The sequence below is a fragment of the Euprymna scolopes genome, chromosome 9 (genome assembly GCF_053919585.1).
Source record: "Euprymna scolopes isolate OS-2025 chromosome 9, ASM5391958v1, whole genome shotgun sequence".
NCBI classification, from domain to species: Eukaryota; Metazoa; Mollusca; class Cephalopoda; order Sepiida; family Sepiolidae; genus Euprymna; species Euprymna scolopes.
In genome coordinates this window covers 135,993,413-136,017,665 of record NC_136490.1, presented here as the reverse complement: position 1 = coordinate 136,017,665, position 24,253 = coordinate 135,993,413, and the positions used below count along the sequence as shown (strand labels likewise).

The window sequence follows — 24,253 nt, the reverse complement described above, 5'->3', positions numbered from 1 at the left end:
GATGAGATAAGATTATGTACGTATATAAATGATGTATTGATAATTGGACAAATTAATAATTATATTTGAGAAGATAATATAATAAGCCAGATGAAGTTAAATTGAAATCAAAGAGGAAAGGTGGGAGGTATAAATTAAGGGATACTCTAAGAGGTGAGGACTGTGAAAGCTGAATAAAGTATATTTAGATCAGAACCAAGTGTTCAATTATTCAAACATGTAAGCCACAGTCAGTAGTGAAATGAAATTCGAGTATAGTGAATTATTATATTGAAGTACTATGTATATATTAAGGCAAAAATAAATGTAAATTAGAATGAATTTTCAATTAAGAGAATACTACTTCAGAACAACTTATTGCATAAAACCTTTATATTTACAGGGTGTTTGAGACAAATTTAACATTCTTTGAAAAAGAAACGAGTAAATCCTATTTTTGCCAGTAATTGATGTATTTTTAAATTCATAATGCATCTCGGAGAATTTTTTGTCTGAGACAGGTCAAAGATGCTGCATCAAGTCTTCAGGCAAGACCTGAATCATTAACCATGGTGTACTTCGATAGATGGTTGGACATCAGTTAATTCTCAGCAATCAACTCCTTGGTGTTGCAAGTAATATGGTTTTTCTCAGGTGTATAATAGTTCTTAGATTGAAATCAGGAGAGTTTTGGCAAATGTTAGTCATGGAAGTCCTCAGTCATTTCTGGGTCTACTTGGAGGTGTAAGATGGAACAGTCTTTTCGCCACACATTACTTTCCCTACAGCCATCCTCTCCATCTAGCTCACTTAACAATGGTGGACATCAACTCTGTATAACCATCTGAATTGACTCAAAGTCCCATTTTGAATACATTGGATAGCACAGCATGACATGGATTTGTTGGAAACACATTCACAGAGCATTACAATTTGAAAGAACTTAGTGTTATGCATGTTGTGTAGGATATTCATCTGTAATACGTATTGTGCAACCGATTCTGGCATAATGATTCCCAGTGTGAGTGGATGTTTGATCTGGGTGAAGAGTTTCATGGCTTGCATGTGCATTTTTTTGGAATTTGGTAGAGAGTGATTCATGTAAGAGTAGTGAAAATCTTCATTCAATGCTTTCTTCATAATTACCACTCCAATGCCCATCTCTTACCAAAAGCTCACCGTCTTGATCTAAACTCACCATTTTTTCCAGTTTTATCAAATTTTGTTACGTAAACAGAATCAGAAAGCCTACTATGATCCTTCTTACTAGCCACTGCTTCCACATCTACATTGCAATTCTTCAGATCATATCTAATGGCTTTCAAAATGTTCAAAGAACATGAAGTGTCAGCTAAGATTTAATTTTTGGAATCTGTAGTGAATCACAATATTCTCATGCTTTCCAATCAACCATTGTAATTTTTCATCCATGTGTCTCGTACTGAAGTTAAACGTTCCATGAATGACTTCCAACTTCTGTTGCCATTTTGCTTAGATCAGACTGACTAATCACTCCAGGTCTTAAGCGACCTAGTGTGCAGTTTTGAGCCATCACCACTTTGGAGCATTTCTGAGGACTGATGTTGGATGGTAACATGGCCATACCAGTTGAAAAATCATTGCAAGATACAATTTATTTATAATGAAGCAGGCAATTTTCTCCATCCAATGATCTGCAACCAAGAGACTGTCATTTTGACATTGACATTGTAGCCACACGAGCGTACAGGTCAGATGTGTTGCATGTTACCTATTTCGCATATGACAGGATCCTCATATTCTGTAAAAATGTTAATAGTGTCCTGCCAAAGTGAATTTATTCTTTTGACACCTTTCTGTTTACGGTTATTAAATATTGCAAATAGCTCTGAAATGAAAGAACACAAAATTATATTTATCCTGAACATCCTGTATTTACTTTTTTTTTTTTTTTTTTTTTTTTTGACAGGCCATTTTGAATTTTTAACAGTGGTTCTATCCTGTTTACACTGATAAAAGATACACAATGGCTGACCGTTTCTTGTTCAAATGTTTAAAGATGCATTATGGACAAATTTTTAATTTACTCTTATCAATTTTGGAACACTGAAATTGGTCCATATTCACAAATCTTATAAAATATTAGCTCTCAAAATAAAGTCTTTAAGATAAACTTATTAATAATTTCATGGATGTGACTTTCTCTTATTCAAATTTATGCACTAACTACATGACATTATCCCGAATCGACTTTGATGAAATCAAGACGATCAGACGTTCAAGTTTCTCTTCTATAACAGTCACTCGTGTACCTAACATCACCACAATGAGAAAAAAAAAAAATCTTACAAGGTCCCTTATGATGAGGGTGGAAAAATGTATTCACTAACATTCAAAAGATTGAGAGATGTGAGCGATTTTTTGATAATTATTTTATATCAAAAAAAGATAATGAAATTTTACCTCCTCAACGTTTGCCGCCGTCTTGGCAGAGGTTTCCATGAAGATCAAACCATGCTCTCTCGCAAATGCTTCGCCTTCCTCTTTTTTCACATCTCGTCTGGCTTCTAAATCACTAAAAACAAAAATGATGCGAGTAATAAGCAAAACAAAAATGAGCTTCAAAGGAATATTTTTAATCTGAAACTAGAATAAGATTTTTGACTTTTGTTGAATAGGATTTCTGAAGTGAAAACTAAAGATTTGCATAATATAATTGGAATTGGAAAAGATAAAAACATTTTAAGAGTAGAAAAACAAAAATCAAAAAAGCATTACAAAAAAAAAGTGATTTATAGCCGAAATGTTAAAGTATATACAGCATAATTACATCGACAAACTGGTTCCTGCTAGATCATTTAAGTTAAGCAATGCTAAGCCTGGTTAGTACTAAAATGGGTGACTATTTGGAAATTTCGGGTGCTGTATGTGCTCTCTGCTTATCTTGGCATCGTTTCCAGTCATCTAGCACTTCTCCTTGCCACTGGACTCTAGCAATTCCGATTCAGGAGAGGTGCGGTTTAGGTTTGCACAACCCTGGCCTTATAATTTCACAGACAGCTACCTTTACAGGAGGTATCCATTTATCTCTTGAGACTGAACGGAGGCATCAATAAAGTAGACAGACATTTCATGGTTGGGCAGTTAAAAAAAAACAAACACTATATATATATATATATATATATATATATAACGTGACTAAAAGCCATAAGATATTCATGAAGGGCTGACCTATCAGGGTTAATACCACCAGCAAAATAATGAAAAAGAAAAACAAAAAACATACAACCAACAGTCTTCTTTGGAAAATGTGCATTACACCAAAAGTCTCCGGAAAAAAAAAAAAAAAAAAAAAAAAAAAAAAAAATTTTATTTAAACTATTTTATAAACTATTTTTTTCATTTGGTTTTCTAAAATTTCAAATCAACCTTACAAAATAATGTTTTCAAAGATGTAACTAAACTCCTATATCCATTTAATATTTATATAGATATAATAATCTAAGACTGTTTTACTGTATCATGGCTCTTCAGTGTGGTTAGATGCCAAGATTGTAACATAACTGCTTTGTGAACAGTATAACTGTATATTATAATATTGTCACAAGTTACAAAATTAGTGAAATCTTAATGCTTATATCAAATATTAATGGGTTAGAATGCGCTTTATATGAAGAGCTGTGCATTAAAGCCAAGAGCAATTGGTGATCTCAGAGTGCTCAAAAAAAAAAAAAAAAAAAAAAAAAAGAAAAAAAGGCAATTAAGCTACACAGAAGCATCCACATTTCAACCTCATTGTCAGGACAAGTGAGATTCTCTACAAGGATGAAACCTAGATGACTAAAGCTTAATTGTGATAAGATTTTAATACCTTACTACCTAGCTTTACTCACATATTGAGCACTGTCGAAGTAAATACTGAAAATCTATGCATAATATATCTCCTTATATGCGCATACATAAAATGATTATATTTATAGTTGAAAATTTTTGTGCTAAATCCAAATTTATATTTGATTCTGACTATCCAGCCAATTATTTCATTTATTGGTCTTTGTTATTGAAAATTCCAACACATTTCATAATATATCTAGCCTAAGGTTTCTTTCAGTACCATACAGATAGAATAAAATTTTATAATTCTTAAACAGATGTGTTTTAATGTCATAATCATGATTTCACACACATTTGCAAGTGACAGATGGCATAACACACAAATTTAAAGTTACTTTGAGTTTGGTAGGAGTCTTTTTTTCAACATGAATTTGAACTCAAATTCATGTTACACCATCAAAAGTACATGAAAGAAACATACAATGCTTGCTTTTAAGTAGTATGTGCATGTATAGGTGTGTGTGTAGGTGTAAGGATTTTTATCACTTCTGAAAGAACTCCTTCCTGGTATTTTCCACCTTATTTTATCCCTGGCTAGATGTGGCAAAGTAGAACTGGTATCTGTTGAGGTTGTCTATCAGGTTTTTGGTCTTCCTTCAGGTCTTTTCCATTACCTTGAAATCCCTTATGTCGCTTTATATATCCATCCATTTGTACATCTTGAGGTACCCTGCCCATCTAGGTTTTACCATTTGTAGTGGTGATGTCATTTATAACAGTTTGCCGTCTGACCCATCTACACGTTTCTTTTTCTTTTACATAAACTGATGCAGAGTATGTGTTCATTTTGCATTGTGCCACTCTTAACTTTCCTATATCCAGTGTTTCGCTACCAGGCATGATATATCCACTGAACACCAATTTTCAAAGCAATCCATTCTAGTTTTTATTCTTTGGAAAAAAGTTGCCCATTCAAATGCAATTCACCATTTAATTGCAGGCATGATATCACCATCACTTCTCATCATCTTCGCTAGATAGATGTAGCTCTCGATTTCCTTGACATTTTCACCTTTTAGTGTGACTTGGGATTTTGTGACACGTTGAACATGACCCTGGTTTTTCCAATATATATATGTTTACATTGACAGTTTCATACTTTTTAAAGTTGTTCCAATACAAATAAATCCAACCAGGGTTTTATTTGTTGTGATTTAAACCATAATACAGTTTTAAAATGCTATAACTGATTTTCTATTATAAAATTCATGAAATGAAGTTTTTTTTTTTCCAGATTATTTTGTGTCCCTGGGAATTCGGACAATTTTTGGCAAAGGCAAAGGCAAAGGCAAAAAAAAAAAAAAAAAAAAAAAAAACTTGAAAAACATTGACAAACCTTTTGTTACCAATGAGCATGATGACCATATTGGAATTTGAGTGTTGACGAGCATCTTCTAGCCATGTAGTCAAATGGTTAAAGGTGTCCCGCCTTAAACAAAAACAAATGCCAAAATTTTATTTTAAAACAAGCATTCATTTCACCTGTAGGTTAGTGTGAGAGTTAAAACAAAAATTACATTTATATCTCAATGTGTGTGTGTACATGCACAGACAGCAGTTTTCCACAGCAAACTAGTGACATTTGTAATCAGCAGCTTACTCGGGATCATTTAATCATAGTTTGCATATATTTTGATGATTTGAGAGTGTCCTAAAATTATTCCCCAGGTCCTCAATATTGAAATACCTACAAATTGCATAGATTGAACCATAGATATTGAAGTTTTATATGAATTGGAATAAACAAAAGTTTTCAATATCAAACAATGAAAAGTTTTATGAAGTCGCCTGGTTTTTAAATACACGAGGTAAAATAAAGATGGAGGAAGTGTGACAGAGATGATGTAGATTATGAAAGCTTACAGAAAATTGTCGGCAAACCTGTATTGAGAAATTTTATCAACAATATTTTGGCTTTATACGAAATGTCTGTAGCGAAAAGAAAATGCAAAACTTATTTGGGTTATTCAAACTATTGTTTTTATCTTCAGTTATTCTCACATTTCGGATAGTGTAACCTCCAACCTTCTTACCGTATATCTCGTTCAACTTGAGAATCTTTTGTGTCAAACTCTGGAATTTTCACAAAATTTCAAACAGAACACTTTACCTTGGGGTAGCAAGAACCTGTGGCATAGTGAATAAAGTATTTCGTAAAATTCAATTGGTAAGTTACTCTTTTCTGGAGTTTGAAAGTTCAATCCTCAATGTGGGCAACACTCAAAAATACAATTCCAAATTATGTAGGCCTTCTACACTGTCATTGCTGATGAAATGAGAGAATACAACCCTCATGGATTAAATAAAGGATTCCGTTCAAAATTCTGTGCAGATTAAAATTCAGAGTTACGCCTGAAGAAGGTCAGAAGTTACATCGACCAAAACATGTGAATTAAAGACAAGAACAGTAGTTTATATAACCCAAATAATACTAATTCTCAAAACTTTAGAAACATAACCCGACAAAAAATGTTTGCAAATGTGATAAGATCAATGTTGCAACAATTGTTTGCAAGAAATAAGTGAAAAGTCATATCCTAAATAATAAAAAAAAAATTCATTAAGCTGGTGCAGAGCTCATCACAGTGATATTGATCGAGAGAAAACTCAAGATGAAGGAAAACAAATGGAGCTGGGGTCGGGGGAATAGCAGCATAAAGAAAACGTAGGTGGTGATTAATAGAATTTCAAATTATAAAATTTGTTTTGCAAATTTAGTTCACTCCCTATGATGCACAAGCAAAATATCACCCTGCTGGCAACCAGTGCAACTGCAAATTGGTTTATACAACAATACATAGCTAAAGTAAACGTTTGCATCATTGTGCTTGTTTTACAAGTACTTTAATGGAATGTGTTCTGGTGAACTTATAGTACTTGTGCTCCTTTGTCGTACATACTCTAATGGTTTCTTCTGTCACTGTTAGGCTTTGGAACCCCCCCCCCCGTTTTCTACTTCCCTGACTGTACTAACCTGCAGAAGTTTAAATGTAAAGTGAACAGACATCTCACAGTTCTGTTAGACACAATCCTAAATAGTAGCTCCTCAAGTAGCAATATGCCTTGCTTGGGATGAAAAAAAATTATTTGGGACTATTAGAATGATTTTCAATGCTCTTAATGTTTACTCATTTTTATCATCACTGATGCTTGAATTTTTGAAACATTGTAAATTCAAAATCTATGTCATAAAAAAAAAAAAATTTTGGCTTAGATTTCTGGTTATGGTAACTGCCTTATTTGGTGGAAATTTATTTACTATTAATGCAATATTTGGTACTAATGCATTTAATTGATCCACACTATTTTTAAAATCATATTTTCAAGTTTAATTAAAGTTTTACGATCTGTTTTTATCAAATTGTTAGGTTAAAGTGGAGAACAGCTACAAAACACCTTTCCCTCCCCATGTTAAGAATTGCTTTCTAAATATTATTTCAGCACGGATCAATAAGTGCACAAGTACCCAATATTTTTCAGTTTCTAAAAGTAGAAATGAGAAATTTCATAATTTATAAAGATTTTAAAAAATTGTGACTGACAAAAATGACTATTCATACAAGATTAGCAGGGCTACTCAGTGTTGCTCAGGACAATAAAAAATCAAAATGAAAAAGGTGCGACTTTCTCATCTATGCGCAACCCACTCCAGTTTGAAAGTATCGAAAATAATGTTAGTCATTCACCTCTTATATAATAGATAACATTGGAAATGGTTGGTGGGGAACATAAACCATCTAACAAAATCTGGCCCAGTTGGCTTCCCAAGCATGAATAAATATCTTTAAATATTAGATATTAATTATCCAGGGCAACATCAATCAAGAATATATTAATCTTGTGGGAGTTCATTGTGTAGTTTTTAACCTTTAAGCTGGACATACAAACACACGTGCAAACAACTTCACTTTATGAAATAAAAGATAAATGTGTAAAAAAATTGTTTTTCAAGAAATCTTATGAAACAACATTTGTGCCACAGAATACTTAAGTTAACCTTTGCTTCTAACCATTTATTAAAACACTAGCTGGACCTGTTTCTTAGTATTGCCCAAAGATATTTAAAAGAATATTTTAAAATATTCTTTGTGAATTACTAAGTACCTGTGTATCAACAGTGCCCACAGGAAATGTCACAAAACCTGAACATATTCGGTAAGAGAATTCCCCTCTTACCCCCCCCCCAAAAAAAAAACAAAAAAACAAAAAAAAAACAGGATTATCAGGGACATCATATGTGAGTCATGTAAAATAGTGACTGGATAAAATGCTTAAAAATTTTAAGACATGTTATTTATGAAATAATTGAAAACAGAAAGAAATTAATGGTTTGTTAGGTATTCATTACTCAGAGCATAGCTGACCGAATAGTTAATTGTAAGCATAGACCGATTCATACCATCTAAAAAATTCCAACAAAAACCTAACAACCAGACATGGTTCTCCCCAGAATGTGCTGCTACCATCATGCACAGAAATCACTTTTTCCATAGCTATCAACGTAATAGATGTACTGAGACTAAAGCTGTTTTCAGGACCACTGCAAAAGAGTAATAAAAATGCAAGAGAGCTATATGCTCAGTCCGTTTAATCCAAAGTAGCTGATCAGCGGCTTGGTTCCACCAGTTTTAGCAAATAGCAAGCAGGATCCTGAACAGAAGCGTGCGTTCTATCCCAACTATCATCAATGGACCTGAGATCATCTCGTCAGCATCAGACAAGGCCAAACTATTTGCCAAAAACTTTGTAGCTAATTCTACCCTATGCAATGAAGTTTATCAACTCGCCATATTTCCTCCTATAATAGACAACACGCTCTGCAACATACAAATGTCTGTGCATGAGGTCACCAAGCTAATCAAGAACCTTGATTCCAGTAAAGCAACTGGCCCTGATGCCATTCCAATTATAGTGTTGAAAAAGCTTCAACCAGAACTTGCCCCCATACTTACAAAACTGTTTAAGTGCTGTCTTAAGTGCTTCCCAACACCCTGGAAAACCTCATCAGTATGTCCTGTATTTAAGAATTCAGGTGATATGTCATCTCTCTTTTAGTACAGACCAATAAGTCTCCTGTGTGTCATGAATAAGTTGCTGGAATATTAAATATTAAACAAAGAAGTAGTCAACCACCTCAGCAGACTTAGTGACATGCAATATGGTTTCCATTCTGCTAGATCTACAGCAGATGTGCTAGCAGTTATATCTCATAGGATTAGTGAAGATCTTGACAAAGGCTTCCTTTCTAGGGCAATTACTCTTGACATATCAAAGGCCTTCGATAAGGTATGTCATAAAGGCCTACTTCACAAGATTTCCAGCTACGGTATAACTGGAAATGTTTTCTCAATTATTAAATCATTTCTCTCTGATAGCCTCATAAGAGTAGTGGTTGATGGGCAAAAATCAGAGGCCCACAGTATTAATGCTGGAGTCCCTCAGGGGTCTATCCTGGGCCCAACCTTCTTCCTGATCTACATCAATGATCTCCCAAAACACATACTTAAATCATTCATTGACATCTATGCTGATGACATGACCATCTATGGCAACACATCAAAGGCCGTAAATGACAAAGTTCTCTGATTCTCTCTCCTCTGATCTTGAGTGCATGGTACAGTGGGGGAAGAGGTGGCTGGGCACTTTTAATGCATCTAAAGCCAAGCTCCTATCTTTACATCACAATGCTCTGATCTCCATCTGGCATCAATTGAAATGGATGGCTCTCATCTTGAGGAGGCTTCATGTTTTGACAAGCTTCTGATCTGAAATGGAACACGTACATCAAGTCTGTTGCCAAGGTCGCTGGAAAAATGGTGGGATCCTTCTAACGCTCCAGAAGATATCTCACTGCTGATGCAATTCTCTATTTATATAAAAGCCAAGTACGTCCTAAGATGGAGTTCTGCTGCCACATCTGGGCAGGAGCTGCTAAAAACAGTCTATCTTGCCTTGACAGAGTATAAAGTAGACTTCATAGCTTAGTGAGGGATGTCCTTTTCTCTTCCCTGCAACCTCTCTCCCACAGAAGAGACATTGCAAGCCTGTCTTTGTTTTATTGTTACTTCCATGGCAAGTGCTGATCTGAGCTCCAATCTCTGGTCCCCCTCGCCAATCTTTCACTAAAAACACCTGTCTACGATACTATCCCATTGATTACTGTACACGCAATAACCCTTATCCCTGAGTGGCATCTGGGCCTTGGTAAGTGGTGACTACCATGTAAAAAAAAAAAAAAAAAAAGCATGTAATCTTGGAAAATAAAAAGTTATCAACAAAATTGTTTTATTAAAATAAATAAAAATATAATTATTTGGTATGAACTAACAAAGCTATTTTTATCAGTAAAATTGTTTTGTAGTTTAGGTGACTGAAATAGGATATTATATTTTAAAATTTGCTTTTATGAACTAATAAAGAAAAATGTAATATGTACAAATGTAAAAATTTAAGTCACGGAAATAGGAATTTTTAAACATTTTAAACATTCCTTACAATTATCATTAATGAATAGTGTTAGATAATTATGAAATTGATATTCTGATATTAGAAGTAGAAGTTTTTTTGTTTTTTTAAAATGTATTCTGGATCCAATCATTTTTGTTGAAAAAAGTGATCAATAAGGAGGTTGGCTATTTATGCTTGGTGATTATTTGTTGTTCAAGTTAAATCTATATTCAGTCAATAAGCTTGTACATGTAAATAGGAAATGACATGAGTTAAATGCGTTCTTGTAGATAAATGTGTTTATGGAATGGAGCATTTGCTTTGTTATTTATATCAATCTCAATATTTGATGTACTTTCTGGTGTTAATGCATATAGACACTGGTGAGCTCACCTTTGAACATCTTACATAAAACTTAAAGCAAGATGAAGCCAAGTCGAGACTAACCACTGCCAATGATTGTCCTTTGTACTTGATTTTCACTGTAAAACATAATTGCGCAGTGAATCCTTTTTAAATTGAGTTGCAGATTCTGACGGAATAATGGGTATTCTGGGAATGAATGTCAATTCGCCCTTAGCCACACCAGTTAATATGACAGCTTCCTACACATGATGTTGTATACATTAAACACGCAATCTTGTTCCATTGTATAATTGCAGAGCATCAAGATTCCGGAGTAACATAATTGGGCACCCAGCCTTCAACTGTAATTTGTGTGGTGGCATATCTGGTAATTTTTATGAATTTAAAAATTCTGTAAAGTATTCTACAGCATTATTATCATTGAGAGTAGAATTTAGAGAACTAAGTTTGTTCTTCACCTGGAATTTCATTAATCACTTGTTTATTGATGAAATGTACCATGTCATTTTAGGAGACAGAAATGCTGTATGTTAGCCATTGCGAATGCACAGTTTTCAGTTTTATCTGGGTAAACTTTGCTACTAAGTTCTGCGAATGATGAAATTACTGATCCGATACATGGAGTAATAACAATCTTATGTTCCCTCCCCAAAACATTGCCAGTATTTATGCAGAGAAAGTGCTATGCTGAAATAATATTTTGAAAACCAGTCTTAACATAGGGAAGGGAGGATATTTTGTAACTTCTATACTTACATATACATGTAATAATTAAATAAATAAAAAAAAACACTGTAAAACTTTAAATTAAAGCACTGCATTTTCCATTGTTTAAATTAATGCACATAAAAATAATTATTTACTGATCTGTAAATTAATCAAATATTTTTTTATGTGATGGAACATATGAGGCAGTGATGTTGGTTAACTGTTTGAAAATAAACAAATCTGATGAACGTATGCAAACAACCAATCAAATTGGTTGGAACTTGTTAAGGGGCCAGTCATTATTTACATACAAAATGCTTATTAGTTTACTGCTAACAAAACATTGAAATCATGGAGGTGTGTAATAATCGACTCCTATGATATATTTCATAACGGTGTAAACTGGGTTAGAAGGAGGATATGAAGAAGCAAGTATCTTGCTACCACCTCTAAATGTGACCCATTTGAGAAAGTACATTTTGTTGAAACATGCACACAAAAAAATACAAAAAATATTGTGAATAAAAGTGAATGAAAATATCCAGAAAATACGCACCAGCTATAGTCAGCTAGTGTGAGCATATTGAATCTCTATGTGGTATGTGTTTACAATGCTATAAATTTTTCTAGATAAGAATAATTGTTTATATTTTATTATTTATAGCGATAACTTCAAATGAGAGGTTCTTTAACAATTCATGATAACCCCCATTTGCAGAAAGATCACTCAGTTTTCATTAGCTAAAATTAGTTTAATTGAATTTACTTCGGTCCATTATTTAATTTTATCAAGTAAAAAAAAAAAAAAAAGCATTTGTAACCATGACATTTGTTAATTTTTAACAAATCATTCTTGTAAGCAAGAAAATAGTTTCTACCTACCTAATGTCATTCAAGAAAAAAAAAAAAAAAAAAAAAGGTCGTATATGAACTTAGAACAGAATGTGGCGCTTGTTTCTTGTTTTCAGCTGTTATCAGACTTTTGAACTAACAGCTTTCCCACTCCCATCATGTTAGGAACAATCTATGTTTATATCAAATTTCTATTCAAACTTATCAAATTTATCGTTTGTAAAGAAATTACAAAGAATTTCTGTAAATGTCATCATCATATTCAGTTTAATACTCACTTTACAAGCTAGCATATACTGACTTTTAAAAAATAATGTTCAAACTGACCTATCTCTGACCAGGTTTTTATTCCCATTTCAATCCATCCTTATCAATTTCACTCATGTTTTTCTTTTATGAACAGTTCCTGCTACTTCAATTGACCCCAAAACTCTTATCCATTCTTTCAATGTAATCATAGAAAGTCTTGTTTTTCACACATCTCCCAATATTGTCCAGATTTAATTTCCCTCTGAGGTCATCAGATCTAAGCTTGTCTTTAAGACCCACATTACACATCCTTCGTATCATTCTCATATCACTTTACATGTAATGCCTCACTGGTTAGATTTCACTTCCACCTATCATAACACCAGGTACACTATTTCTGATTTAGTTTTCCAATCATTTTTCAAGTTTTATTTATTAGAGTTTTACTGTCTAGTTTGCAGATGCAATTTTTCCAAGTTATATGTAACTACTAGTGGGACGCCCGGCATTGCCCGGTCATAAAATATGCTTAATAGTTTGATTAATGCAGATTTAGTATTCATTATATTATACTGGACCCAATATATAGTGATGGTTTAAAAAGTTAAAACTGACTCGTGCGCCACCATCAAGAATTGTAACCAAAACGTTTAGCTTACAATTTATTTTTGCTTCTGCCATTAATGACTGAGCTATGAAGACATGTTAGCTGGAAGGCTAAAAATTAAAATAGGAACCAATAACTACAACGTTATGCATGCATATTCGTAATGCCGGCGTTTGACCTTCACCTGGCAAATTTCATTTTCTTTTTTATATTATTTAATTTTCAATTTTGTACTGATTTTCCCCGGACTAAAACCCAAATATAAAGTTTCACATGGGTTCAAATACCTTATTATGAAGTTTCATGTCTGTTGACCAAAATCTCAAGAAGTTTGGTAGGCAAAAGTTTTTAAACAAAAATATATACGTATACATAAATGTATATGGAAAAAGTTTTGTGTTTACTATAAACTTTTCACACAAATATTATGCAAGTAAAAATCATGTAGAATATCTGCATTAATTCCACATTAACTAAAGATGATCCCATAAAAAAAAAAAAAAAAAAAAAAAAAACCCTAATAGGGAATTAAAAGAATATGCAAATTAGCTAGATCCTTTTCTAGTGAATTCAATTCTATGACTCATACAAGTTGTATTTTTTTTTAATAAATAGAAAAAAGGGTTTTTGATATGAATACACACACACACAAAAAAAAGTAAATTTACAGGAATATAGATGTCATAATATTTTTATTTTATATTTTTGTTAATTTTATTACTAGTATTAATTAGTTCCCCTAAGCCTTGAAAAGTTTCCCCTTATTACATACGCATAATTGCCTCAATTTAAGGGGCGTGTACAAATAGATACATATATATGAAAAAAAAAAAAAAAAACAAACAAAAAAAAACATAATACAAAAAACAACCAACCTCTACAAAAATTAGAAAAGGAACTAAATTAAGACAGCAGACCTTGAGAAAAGTACTTTATTTCCTTTCAGGTAGAATTACATCAATAAGAAATTCTATTTAACTTAAAACTTTATTTCACCTTCATAACATTACAGTAATATCAGATGTTTAATATATTTGTTATGATTGGTGATACTGCAGAAAAGTGTTAAACCAAGTACAATTTACTATTATTCATTGAGATCACATAACTTTATAAAATTAGATATATTTATTTGTACATACAGGATTCACTCCTAAAGTAACTGATTATGAATTTTAGAACTGTTAGGTATAAAAGGGTCCAAATGTAGGCTATATTTAGATTAATGCAAAGAGGGCAAAAAGGGATGGATTAGAAGCCAATCATGAAAATGCAGGGAACAAGATTTTTTGTGCTCCAAATCTCCGTTTCTTTGGAGTATTTTTAAGGGATTTTGGGGGCATAATATAGGCACAACTTCCTGTTTTATATTCTAGAATCAAAATCATGTAATAAATTTTGGATAAAAATTAGAATACGAAATCTAAGCCTGTTATGGTTCATCAGGTCAACACATCAGTTACGGTTCATCGGGGCAACACATCAGTTACGGTTCATTGTACCAATGTAACAAAGTAAGGGTGTGGGTAGGTTGATGCCCCCCCCCGTTAGGAAGAAAGGCAAAACCACTTGGTATCAATCAAGTTGTTTATTTAAGAAACCTGAGAACTCTGTGTGTTAAAGGTTAACAAAAACTGTATTTACTAACTGTTTATTTGAGTTCGATCAGATCTTTGAAGCGAGCCATTGTGTTATTTTTGTAAATGATAATTTAGATTATGGACTGAGAATTGAATTTCTAAACAAAAAAGAAATACCCGCGTGATGTTCAGAGGGCGATATAATTGTTTATATATATATCAACAAGTCAGATGGACAAAAGAGAGAATGCGCAGAGCAGAGCGGGCTCTTGACTGGGAAATGCGCAGACGACAGACTCTCAGATGGAAAGATAGAGAGAACACAGAAAGTCAGAGCAGAGTGGGCTTTTGACTTAAAACACATTTTGAGAGAATGCGCAGACATTTCTTGGAGAAGAGATGCGCAGAGAGGAACACAGTCAAAGCAGAGTTGGCTCTTGACTAGACACATTTCTTCAGATACCCAGAGACCGACACTCCACAAGGTTACAAGCTGATGCCTTCGACCATATTCTTAGCATAACACATCGCTTCCTTCAGGACTCTGAAAGAATTATAAGAACTGTACTGTTTCTTTTGTTAATATATATTTGGTGCAGAATCGTTTATCCTGTTTGTTTTTCTTTTACTACACAAAAAAATCCACGGCTCTTTCGACGACGTTCGTCGTTAAGAGGGTACACAACGAATTGGTCCAGGATATATAACTAGACGATCAACCGATAATTCGGTCACTTCCCCATACCAGTAACTTTAGACGGCCAAGAATTATCACCGGCAGTGGAAGAGTTCCGAGGTCGACGATCGTCCTCAACTGACTGGTGAAAGAGTAGGGGTGACACCAATATATCTGAACTTGTTTAATATATTTATGATTTGATAAATTTGTGGACCATATGTTATTAAAATGTTTGCGGAATTATTAAATTTTTCTGGTATTGGTAGATTACATTTTTTTTTTCACCCAAAACAAGGCATATTCCCATTTGGATGTAAGGAGCTACTATTTGGGATTGTGTCTAGCATAGGACTGTGGGGAATTGAGCAGAAAGTTGTCACTTCACTGTATATTTTAATTTCTGTAGGTTAGTACGAGGGGCGTGAAATGCCGCTGACCCACTTCCAGTTGTTTGATCTAGCTGAAATTTTGCATATGCAATGATTTATATCTCTACGGGTTATGTGGCAAATTACAGCTCTGAACTAATTGTGATTTCTGTTTTACAGGTGTTTGAAATTTGAAAGGATGCACATCACAGAAGACTTTGGATGAAATGAAAGAAACTTATGATGATAATGCCCCATCATATGAGCTTGTAAAATGCTGGCATTGTGAATTCAAACATGGCCGGAAGTCTGTGGAAACAGTTCCCAGACCTGGTCGCCCCCACCACCCACCCCATCTGCCATTGATGAGGCATCTGTCCGTCAAGTTGAGGCTGCCATTTTGGAAGATCGGTGCATTACTATTTGCCAAATAGCCCAAGATGTCAAGATTAGTACAGGGTCTGTAGAAACTATCATTCATGACCATTTGCATATGTATAAGGTGTCTGCCAGATGGATTCCGAGGTTGCTCACACCATTCCAGAAGCAAGAACACGTCGAGTGCTCGAGGATGAATTTGGAGCTGTGCCAAGAAGAGGAGTCAAAGTTTTTCAAAAGACTGATTACACAGGATGAAATCTGGGTCCATCACTATAATCCAGAGACCAAAGCCCAGTCAATGCAGTGGAAGCACTTGGACTCACCACCTCCAAAGAAGGCAAGGGTGCAACTCTCCGCTGGCAAGGTCATGCTCACAGTCTTCTGGGACCAGGATTTAGTAGTGATGACAGATTTCCTGGCAAAGGGTACCACAATTACAGGAGCCTATTATGCTTCACTTTTGAGGAAATTAAGGGAAACTATCAAAATCAAGAGGTGGGGCAAGATCAGCAAAGGTACTCTTCTGCAGGACAACGCTCTGGTCCACAACTCTCATGTCGCCAGATCAGAAGCATGGGCGTGTGGTTATGAAATCCTCTCCACTCTCCTAACCTTGCACCCTCTTACTTTCACCTCTTCCCAGCCATGAAGTTGTTTTTGAAAGGAAAGCGTTTCCCAGATGATGCAGCCTTGATTTCTGCAGTCACGTCGTGGTTGGAGGACCAACCTGGGGTGTTCTACAAAAACTATCTCCAGAGCTGCATCAAATGATGGGAGAAATGCATGTCTGGGTGGTTCCTATGTAGAGAAAGACTAATAACTGTGCCAAGTTTCATTGCTCTACTGCTATGGGAAGTGGATCAGGGGCATTACTTATTGCACACCCCTTCGTATAGTTGGAAAATAAGGAAACAGAAGGAATTCCAAAGTCTAGTAGTTTGAGGGAAAAAACTTAAGAGCAGAAGACTTTCTGGCATCTAGGGACCTCAGTAAAGGGGTGTGATTTTGCTGCTTGTTGGGTTAGTCGAGGATATGTATGTTGAAGGGGTACAAGTGCTACGAGTCCATCAGAGCACATTCCATCAAAGTAATTGTAGAATATGCACAGGGATGCAATAATGGGACAGAGGTTGATAGTGTGGAATCTATTAGATTTTAAATTCTTTTTAGACCCTGTCTAAAAGGGATAGACTAGTGGAAGATACACCAGTTCAGATGTGGCAACAATACCATGCATGAACAAGTGATTTTGTAAAAGTGCAGTATACTCAATTGTGAGTAGTTTTTGGTTGTGGTAGATTACCTTTAGAAACAAGTAATAAATTACATTTGGGTCAGTAGCTAAGTTGATTTTATTTATTGGTCTTTTTAGTTCTGTTATAATGAACGGATGTTATAATCTTTGATGTGAGGTTCTCCTTTGCAACATTTTTATATTCTAACAATTTGAGAGAATAGTGATTAAATGAGTTTCAGGAAAATTTTGTTGAGATTTGATTTGCTATTTTTTTTTTTTTTTAAATCTTTTTTCTCCATTTAGTTTGATTAAATGGGCTATAAAGTTTATGATTTGTTATTTTTCCAAATTATACTTTAGGGTTTATTGTTTAGCTTTAAATGCAATTTTTCCAAATTTGCTAGATTTATTTATTTTATTCATTTTTTCAGCCCTAAATAAGGCATATTGTCACTTGGAACATAAGGGGCTACTATTTGGGATCATGTTTAAGCCAGGACTCTGGGAAGCGAGTAGCAAGATGTCTGTTCACATTACAATTAAACTTCTGCATATTAGTCAGGGAAGCAGGAAAAAGGTAGGGTATTCCAAAGTCTAGCAATCTCAGGGAAGAAACTATTAGATTAAAAGTTTTTCCCACTCTAGGATGAAGGGGTAGGATTTTGCTGCTTTTCAGGTTAGTCAGAGTGTACGTCAAGGGGGCACAACTGCTATGACTTTTTGTTATGTAACAAACTTTTGCTCAAATTTGTTGCTATTTTTGGAAGTTATTTGAATATATCGAGGATTTTTTCTTTTTTTCTGCAAGAGTTTGTTTTGAGAGGTGGTTTTTGAGAAAGATTAAAGACTTGTTTGTACAATTTCAGCTAGTATGTTTGTGAAAAAGATCATTGGTGTATTTTGTTATTTCAGAGTTAATTAGTGATGAGTTAGGTTTGCTGAATTTAGTTCAATTAGTTTTATGAAGTTTTACTTCTTTGGATAAGAATTAAAGAAAATCAGCAAATAGTCACTGCCATATTGATCATCATGACTCTCCACTAGAAGGATGAAGATTGATCTAACTATATGCTTTCACCAATGAAATATACAAGATGCAGATATGCAGGTGTTTTATTAAACATGCTGAAGTCAAATGATTTCTGACAAAAAGAGAGAGAGGGCAGAGGAGTTGATATTATTTTAATGCTAAGGACTGTTTTTTCATGTTTAATTTTATTTCTTCTGTAGTGCATGTGTCAATTTTAGAGAATTTAATTACTACTGTAAAGGTATTTAAGTTTTAATATTTGTTTTGGTGGAACTTTGTTTACCTTAGTATTTCATCTAATAGTTTTGTTTTTCTCATTTGCACTAAGTATAAAAAAAAAAAAAAAATTAAAAAAGTTTAATTTTCTATGAGGAGTGAATATTATTGGCAAGGGTTTTTGTTTAATTTATTGGTATTTCTTCAAGTGACTGATTATGTACTTTGAAAAGGTGTCACTTGATTAACTTTCACTGTCTGGAGTTCAACAATTCAACTCACAACTGAATTTAGGGTATTTGGTTAAAATTTAGTTGTAAGTTACACTCTGTTGGAGGTTGAAGGTTCAATCCTAAGTACAGACAATACTAAGAATTCAATGACTTCTATCCAGCAATGGCTGACAGAATGAGAGCATGCTACCTCCATAGACTAAATAAACAGTTCCATTCGAAATTCTGTACAGATTGACAGGATACATTTGAAGATCGGAGGTTACATTAACAGAAGTGTGAAAATGACAGTTAAGATGAAAACAGTCATCGAAAGCATGCAAACATGAATAATCAATTCTCATCTCAAAAATGCAGAAACAAAATTCAACTCCTATTCTGAACAGAATTGATCATCAGTCACTGCATTCTAACACCTATTTAGAAAAGGGATGTGGAGGTATAACGTAGTTTGAACATTATCAGAACTAAACATTTAGGTGCTGAAACTTCCTGCAAGCAGTCACAATGGTCCCATCCTCAGGCATCACAAATCACCACCCACAGAAAAAAAAAAAATGGCAGCCCATTGAGTGTCCTTACCTGTCTGTAACAATACAATTAGTGTATTCTACAACCTAAGTAAACAATCAGTGGCATTCATCCTAGAAGTGTTGAACCGACTTCCTTTGAAAGAGGAAATGTCATGAGAATATGAAATTCACAAGTAATCTCAGTTGCATGTATATCCCAGTCAGTGAAAATGACAATAGGTTTTGCAGTTCTTGCAGGGAAGTGTCAACATCCTCCTATATACAGCACCTAGTATTCCTAAATAGTCACCCATCTTATACTGACCAGCCTGAACATTGTTTAACTTTGGTAATCTAACTAGAACTAGCGTCAATGTGATTACGGCAACAAAGTATAGTTTGAATAAGAATTCAACATATTACATTCTGTTCATTTTCATTGAATCAATTGATTTCAAATACTTGCATGTTTTTTTTATGCAATCTGGCAGATGTTTATATAAAAGGTTATGGAATTCCTCCTGTTGTTGGGTGTAATTTACATCTGTCCAAATAGGTTCCAGCTGGTGATATCGGTAAGGAATTTCCAACTACAAAAGTGACACACCTTTTGTTTATTTGGTACATGCTCTCAAACAATTTATAAGTAGGCTGGATAATTTTTCTCCACATAAAATTAAAAATATTACATACCAGTTAAACAAAGTGCCAAACAGAAATAATCGCTTAAAATAAGTTTCTACAACCAATAGAAAAAGTAGAGCAAATATGTGATGTTAACTTAAAAAAAAAATTGTGTGTTGTAATGTAATACGACTATTACTATGCTACATAAATGTTGCTAATAGCTGAAAAGAGGACAACCCATTTATACTAATAATACAAAGGAGTCGATATACATTAATGACCAAGTGCTACATACTAAAATTTGTAAATCAGTCATATAAAGGACAAGGTTTGCTTATGTTTTTAACAATTGAATACCGATTTTTGTTCATTTAAATGAAAAAAAAAAAAAAAAAAAGCGTCTTTCTTGACATTCTAAAGATAAACAGACAAAGCTAACTGAAGAAACTAGTTTTGCAGGGTGTGTGCGACAGAGAAAGAAGTATGAGTGGGTGGGTGTATCATAATAATAGTCTATATAATAAGCCAGGACATTTATTAAGCCAGCCCAAAGCATTTAGGGAAGGAGGTACGTGGGTGAAAGGAACTAGATAGGTTAACACATTCATTCATGATACATAGAGAATAACAAATTTGATAAAAAATCGACAATAACGAACATTGAACAATATGTTAACAGTTGAAGGATTTTTTTTTTTTAGATTATTTTATTTCTTTCTTTTAGCTGAGGATGGGGCATCTTACCAGATTCCAGACATTCACCCGTTAGTCATATGTTTCAACCGAGAGATCTTTTTAAGATTCTAAAAATTTTAAGTGCAATTATTTGTATCTCTTACACTTGGTTTACCGGGTGTATTTGCAAGGTAGTTTTTGGAAATTTTCATGAGTCTGGTTCCTTCTATAATTACTGGAATGATGGAGATCTTAAGATTCCAGTTTGTTTTCATGTTGTAAAGACGACCTTGGATGATTAAAATGACTGACTAGTAGAATATTAAAGATTTTAACATTTAGAAAAACTAAATGAAGCCATGGGGGGGGGTATAACACAAACAAAAAACTAGAGCAGCAAATGTATATTTATAGAAGAGTCCTTTAAGTTGACTTATGCCAGTCTAGCTTTAATTCTTTTCAATTTTGACCCCTAGGCAACTATTTTTACTGTCTAAAAACCAAACTGAATTTGTTCCCGTGGAACAAATTTCCTACATATCAAGTTTAAAGTCCGTAGACTAAAAATTGACAGGAGTTTGGTAGAGACCATTCCTCCAACAGATAGATAAGACCACTATATATAAGATTATATGAAATCCTAAAACATTTAAATCTACTTTTTGGAGTTGTAATAAGATAACCTATTAACCTTGTTGAATTATAAGAGCAAAAAGAGATTTTCTTTAACAAATAGTGAGAGAAAGGAATAAATATTCCAAAATTGTAGTTTGGTTGTTTTATGGCAACCTTTTTCAATTTAATAACTAACCCAGTAATTTTGAATAAAAGTTTTGCTTCAAATATTTATTCATGCTTGCAAAAAAAAGAAAATTCAGAACATTATCACAACATATGTAAAATCGTTAGAAGAAAAACATTTTATTTATTTATTTAATAGGGTGGCAAGTTGGATTAATTTTTTTAATACAAAGTTAGAAATCTGATTTTTTTTCAGCTGACTTCTCACCTCAAAGATGGGATATCAAAGTTGAGAGTCATCAATTTTTACAGGAGTCTTTTTTAAACCTCAATCTTGATAAGTTGAATCCTTAACTCTGCTATATTCATTTGTGAATCATATGCCTCCTCCCCACAAAAGTTAAATTCTTAAGTCACGAATGTATTTAAACTTGTGTGATTTAATTAGAGGGGGAAAAATGTTAAAAAAATGCTGAATTTTCATTTAAAAATAAAAACTCTAACCAAGAGAAATAAAAAGAGTGAAAAGTTGTGTTGCATGTTGGGATTCTAGTAGATGGATTAATGAAACTTACAAATAAAAATGTGATTTAACTGTTTGGTGGAAGTAAGAAAAAAAGAAAACTGGTTTGAGACAAAACGAACCTTGTGATGTCATAGACAAGCAAAGCACCTGCTGCTCCTCGATAATAAGACCGGGTTATTGATCGAAAGGATTCTTGTCCAGCCTGGAAAGAAAAAGCAATCTTTTTATATCAGGTAGAAAAAAAAAAAAAAAATTAGAAAACCCTCAATTTCTAATCCTAAAAAAAAACAAAACAAAACAAAAAAACTCAAAACTTTATATTATTTACACTGTTGACCTATATTTTATTTTGATATCCAGTTCAATTTAAGCATACAACAAAACTGGTTAAAAGAATGACTGATATTCCTAATAAACATTTAAAAACAATTTTTGATGGACCTGAACGAGAATCCCACACCCCCTCATAATTTTAACCAGTATTCTGCAGTTAGTATGTTTTTTACAACCTAACCCAGCATAGTATAAACACCTCTAATCTCCCCATGTTAAGAACAGCTTTCAGAATGAACATCCAACCTTGAAAACTATACTACATACTAAAAGATACTATAAAAATTATAGGGGGGGGGTGATTCTCGTTCAGATTCGCCTAATTTTGATTGCTTAATTGTTTTATGGCATATCAACCCTTTTTGGATTATTTAATACAAAATCCGGTTATTTTGGTAAAAGTTTTATGCTTCAAGTTTTTTTGTATCTTTAAATATTTATTCATGGATTTTTTTTTTTTTTTTTTTTAGATGATAATGGTTTTATTCTGAGCTTTGCAGAACACTGAGAACACAAAAAAAAAAAAAAAAAAACAAAAAAAAAAAACAATAACATCAATATTTGGTGCATTTTAGGTCAGGAAGCATTTTAGAACAGGTTGCTCTAATAAATAATTCAAGAATATAATTTCTAAGTTTTTTTTTTGTTTTTTTTTAATTATTTTAATACATCATTTCATGAATAAATTTAAAAACAAATCAATAAAAAAAAATAGTGAAATATCTATAAGTTATTTACTTTAAATACATTTTACAACAAAACAGGAGTGAATAGAACAGCTGCATCTACTTCAAGATATTCCATGTGTTTTAGATAAACAAATGTTCAAAAATAGTTTTACTACAGCTACTATTTGGGAGTTCAGAATTGCAGTAGTCGTAATAGTTTTGCTTGATGAACTTTGTTTATAAGATTTAACAATTTGAAATGTTATTTTTTTAAAATTTACACTATAAAATATTCAGAGAATATAAAAACTACAAAGTTATTGAAAGAAATATGTAAGCAAAGATTGAAATGATAGTGCTAATACTGATTAGTCACATGATATACTTTGCCGAGATGTGCATCACAATTTTAAATATTTGTTATAAAATTAAAAACTCAGTATTTAAAAAATTAAGTTATCAAAATATTCACTTGAAATAATTAAAACATTTATCTGCTGTTGTCTGCTAAACTACGAAAGCAACAAAATAGACTTTTTGGCAGAGCGACATTTTCTGGGAGGACAAAAATAATTGTACAAAGTCTAAAATCATTAAAAAGTATTTTATGTAAAATATAAGAATTATCACTCAATTGCCTCCTACTTTAGTTGCTTTGTAATGCGAACATTTCTTGTCCAGAGACAAAATCAGTTTTAGGCAAACTTACTGCATATTGCACCCGTTCCCTTCCAATTCTACCAAAAATTGAATTTTGACATGTCCTTGGCTAATATCAACTCCAAGAAAAAGCGATTTGGTAATTTTATGTTAAACTAACATTAAACTGAATTCAAACTCCCCACTATAGATAGAACAAAATGTTATATATCTATAATATAAAGCTGAACGTCTGTGTGTGAGTGTCTGGTCACAAATAGGCTCCTATATGGTTGACTATTATAGAAAACTGATCACATGTAATGATAGATGTATCGAGACACAGAAATGGGTATGTTTGATCTGGCATAATGATGATTCATTAAAATTGTGTGGTGTGCGTACGCGCCTGGTCCACAAAGTATGGAAATAAAAAATTAAAAAAAAAAAAAAAGTTTACAAGTGTTTTGGATATAGATGTACATAATCCTTTGATAAGCATGTTAACTTAAATAGGTATGGTATAATAAAATTGTGGGGTCTGCGTTCGCGCCTGGCCTCCATAGAATGGAAATAGGCACAAACTTTAATAAAGACTTTTCATATCTATCTGCGTAAGTATACTTTGATAATTATGTTTCTGTTTGAAGAAATATGGTATAAAATTATGGGGTGTTCGTTCACACTTGACCTCCATAGAATGGAAATATATCACAAAGTTTAACAA

General features: G+C 33.2%; 1 protein-coding gene across 2 annotated transcripts in view; it reads right to left on the bottom strand.

Moving 5' to 3' along the window:
- The window catches only part of LOC145284856 (ras-related protein Rab-2), a 175,913-nt gene that overhangs the window by 4,959 nt on the left and 146,701 nt on the right, over window positions 1–24,253 (bottom strand). For both annotated transcript variants that reach the window (XM_080133854.1, XM_080133853.1), the window contains exons 4-6: window positions 22,006–22,088; window positions 5,189–5,281; window positions 2,422–2,533 (exon numbers count right to left, since the gene is read on the bottom strand). In XM_080133854.1, the coding sequence (XP_079989980.1) occupies window positions 2,422–2,533; window positions 5,189–5,281; window positions 22,006–22,088 (288 nt within the window). The remainder of the gene's footprint in view (window positions 1–2,421; window positions 2,534–5,188; window positions 5,282–22,005; window positions 22,089–24,253) is intronic.